This window comes from Helianthus annuus, chromosome 11 (genome assembly GCF_002127325.2).
Source record: "Helianthus annuus cultivar XRQ/B chromosome 11, HanXRQr2.0-SUNRISE, whole genome shotgun sequence".
Lineage (NCBI taxonomy): Eukaryota > Viridiplantae > Streptophyta > Magnoliopsida > Asterales > Asteraceae > Helianthus > Helianthus annuus.
This window is the reverse complement of record NC_035443.2, coordinates 12,851,956-12,855,488: the sequence shown is the minus strand read 5'-3', so window position 1 is coordinate 12,855,488 and position 3,533 is coordinate 12,851,956. Positions and strand designations below refer to the sequence as shown.

General features: G+C 42.3%; 1 protein-coding gene across 1 annotated transcript; it reads right to left on the bottom strand.

The window, feature by feature from the left end:
* Window positions 1-2,304: 2,304 nt before the first annotated feature.
* LOC110887810 lies at window positions 2,305-3,286 on the bottom strand. The gene is made up of 3 exons (XM_022135379.1): window positions 2,858-3,286; window positions 2,576-2,672; window positions 2,305-2,519 (listed from the first exon to the last, which is right to left on the bottom strand). Exons 1-3 carry the CDS (start codon window positions 3,284-3,286, stop codon window positions 2,305-2,307), a joined length of 741 nt encoding a protein of 246 aa, XP_021991071.1.
* Window positions 3,287-3,533: the final 247 nt, after the last annotated feature.

Below are 3,533 nucleotides of genomic sequence, written 5' to 3'. Positions count from 1 at the left end.
AGCCTTCCTCTTCTTAACCGATCCACCAAAGCTCTTGTGGGCTTCAAGAATGTCTATTAAGCTAAAAGCAATTACCGGCTGCGATTTGCACCATTGGAATACCACTTGCCAAATGGTTTGAGCAAAGCCACACGAAACTAACAGATGATCGCTAGTTTCATTGTAATCACGACACAAAATACATTCCAAATTTTGAACCATAATACCTCTCCTGTGTAACGCATCTCTGGTTGGCAAGCGTTCTTTATGAGCTCGCCAAGCAACCAATCCAACCTTCTTAGGAATCCAGCTATTCCACTTGACCACGTAATCTGGCCTCACCTGATTAAAATCAGCCAACGACTTCCTAACACTGCTTACGTTAAACTGACCCGTTGCATCCAACTTCCACGTCCAGATATCCGGACCTGATGTAACCGAGCGGCTTCGCAGCAAGTCATTTAGCTGCTGTAATTCTCTGATTTCATCTTCACTCGCCAACTGTCGTCTCCATACCCAGCCCCACGATGTACCGAATGGCCCAGTTCGAGCCCTGTCAGTCACCGCGCACCACTTATCTTTTTCCAACTGAAACAATAATGGAAATAATACCTGCAAAGGTTCTGTGGCTGCCCAGATGTCCATCCAGAAAGTTATCTCCGCCCCTCCTCTAAGTGTTCCTTTGATAGCGCTAGAAATTTCAATACCCAGGGTCGAGAATCTCGATGACATGTTATATATTTGTTTCCACGGTCCTGCGATGGAGACTTTCGCCGGAATCGGATTCCACGATCTAGAATTGTAATGAATGGCCCAAACTAACTTCCTCCATAACCTGTATTTTTCCATCTTGAACCTCCACCACCACTTCGCAAGCATCACTAAATTTGTGTCTCTTAGCGAGCCAAAGCCCAAACCCCCATATTCTATTGGTGCTACGACATTTCCCACGCCATCCAAGACATTTTCGAGACCTCCTCCGTCCCACCCCAAAAAAACATCCTTCTTAGTCTTTCAAGTTGGTTCAATACTTGTGTCGGGGCTCTATAAAGAGAGAAAAAATAAGTCGGTAATGAAGACAATACCGATTTTATAAGTGTAATTCTCCCGCCATAAGACAATGTTTTCGCCTTCCAAATGGAAAGCCTACTTTTGAATACGTCAACAATAGGCTTCCAATTCTGAACTAGATTCATATTTGCATCCACATACAATCCTAGGTATTTAAATGGAAATGAACCGATTCTACACCTTAAGGTATTTGCCAACCTAGCAACTTCCGACTCCTCCACTCCTACCCCATACAAGCAACATTTAGAGAGGTTTACCTTAAGGCCAGAAGACAAGTAGAAACATCTAAGAATCCGTTGTAAGTTTAGAACATTTGTGTCCGACCATTCCCCCAAGAAAACCGCATCATCCGCATACAAGAGATGGGATAGCATCAAACCATTAATATTACATCGAATGCCATGAAATATCCCTACTTCTGATGCCTTCTTCATAATTCCTGATAATGCTTTCATAGCAATAAGAAAGAGAAACGGAGATAAGGGGTCCTCTTGGCGAAGCCCCCTCGTGCAATCAAACTCCATTGTTGGAGAGCCATTTACCAACACCGAAGCTCGAGCAGATTTGAGGATCGCCATAATCCAATCGCACCATTTAGTTGGAAAACCCATTTGCACCAATATAGATTGAAGAAAATTCCAACCAAGGGAGTCATATGCCTTATGTATATCAACTTTGAAGATCATTCCGACTTTTTTAGCTTGTTTCATCCAGGCTACTATTTCGTTCAACATCAATGGCCCATCTAAGATATTTCTACCAGCGAGAAATGTTGTTTGTTCCTCCGAAATAAGCTTACCAATTACCCTTTTCAACCGATTCACTAGTACTTTAGATATAACTTTGTTAATACATCCAATGAGACTAATGGAACAAAAATCGGAAGGTCGTAACGGATCTTTTACTTTGGGAATCAAGGCTATAAAGGATGAGGAACAACTCCTTTTAAGGTTCAGATAGTTATGAAATTCTTCAGACAGTTTTAGGAAGTTACCTTTCAACCCGCTCCAACTTCGCTTCAAGAATGTAAAATTAAAACCATCCGGGTCGGGTGCCCTGTCACCATCACATTCCCAAACTGCATCCTTTATTTCCATCAAGGTGAATGGCTGAATCAAAACCTCACTTTCGCCCGGCGACAAAACGTTCAAGAACGCACACACAGTTTTTGGTCTAGAATTCAACGGCTCAGTGAAAAGTTGAGAATAATAGTCGAAAAATTATTGTTTAAAACAAACCGGGTTGGTGACCCAATCATCTCCAATGAACACCCCGTTGAATAAGTTTGAGCTTAAAAAGGGCATTCACCACCGAGTGAAAAAAAAAACTTGTATTTTTGTCTCCCTTAACCGCCCACCTTACTCTGGATTTCTGTCGAGTGTCCGACTGTCTTTGTTTGTCAAACTCCAGCATATACTGTTTACAATCCATTCTTAAACTAAGTTCTGCTTCGGTAAGGGCCCTTTCCTCTGCCAATATTTCCAAATCAGCCAACATTTGTTTACGGGTGGAGTATATTTATTACCCCTTCTTTGTTCCACCACTATCCATTCTTTAATTTTACTCTTCAGCCATCTAAGTTTTGTAGCAAGAGCTAGATCACCAGGCCCATTGAATGAAAACTGGTTACATTTGCCCATAATAAATTCCACAAAACCTTGTAGTTCTAGCCACGAATTATAGAACCGAAAGGGAATGTGCCCGAAATCTGAGGGGTAGTAGATAATAATAGAGGCCAATGATCAGAGTATAACCTGTCAAGAGCTGTTATCGCACCCGGCCAAGTTTCGATGAAACCAATGCATACCAGAAATCGATCTTGTTTGCTTAGTTTATCTCCGCGGTCTGATATATAGGTAAATTTTGCACCGCCCATGTCATATTCTTGTAGTGCATCCGATAAAATAAAGTCGTTGAAAGCATCAGCATTTGCCGCCACGTACTCCGAATTCAGCCTTTCGTCGGACTGTCTAACATCATTAAAATCCCCCATAAACGCCCACAATCCTTGTCTTGAGTTCCTTAGTGCTAACAACTCTGTCGATAGATTTTTCTGAGCCGTCGCGTCACTTGGCACGTAGACATTTACTAAATTCATTCTTGTTCCAGAAGGAATAAGCTCACCATAAACACATAGGAAGTACCTGTGTTTGATAACTTCACTGCAAGAAAAGGTTGTCGGGTCCCATAGTGAAACTAGACCACCGGACCTCCCACACGAATCCACTGTTGTCATGTTGTACATCGACCGCCCCCACATTTGATTGAAAGCAAAACCAGCAGATTCCCTCAGCTTTGTCTCCTGTACACTAAGAAACTGAACCCCATGGCTCGTTTTGAGACCTCGAATCCACTCCAATTTCCGAATATCTTAGAAACCCCCCCCTAGATTGATTGATAGAATATTCATTGGAAACCAATATTTTCGCCTTCTCCATTGATTACCTCTCGAGAAGCTTCTTCAAACCCCTGCAATTTGACAC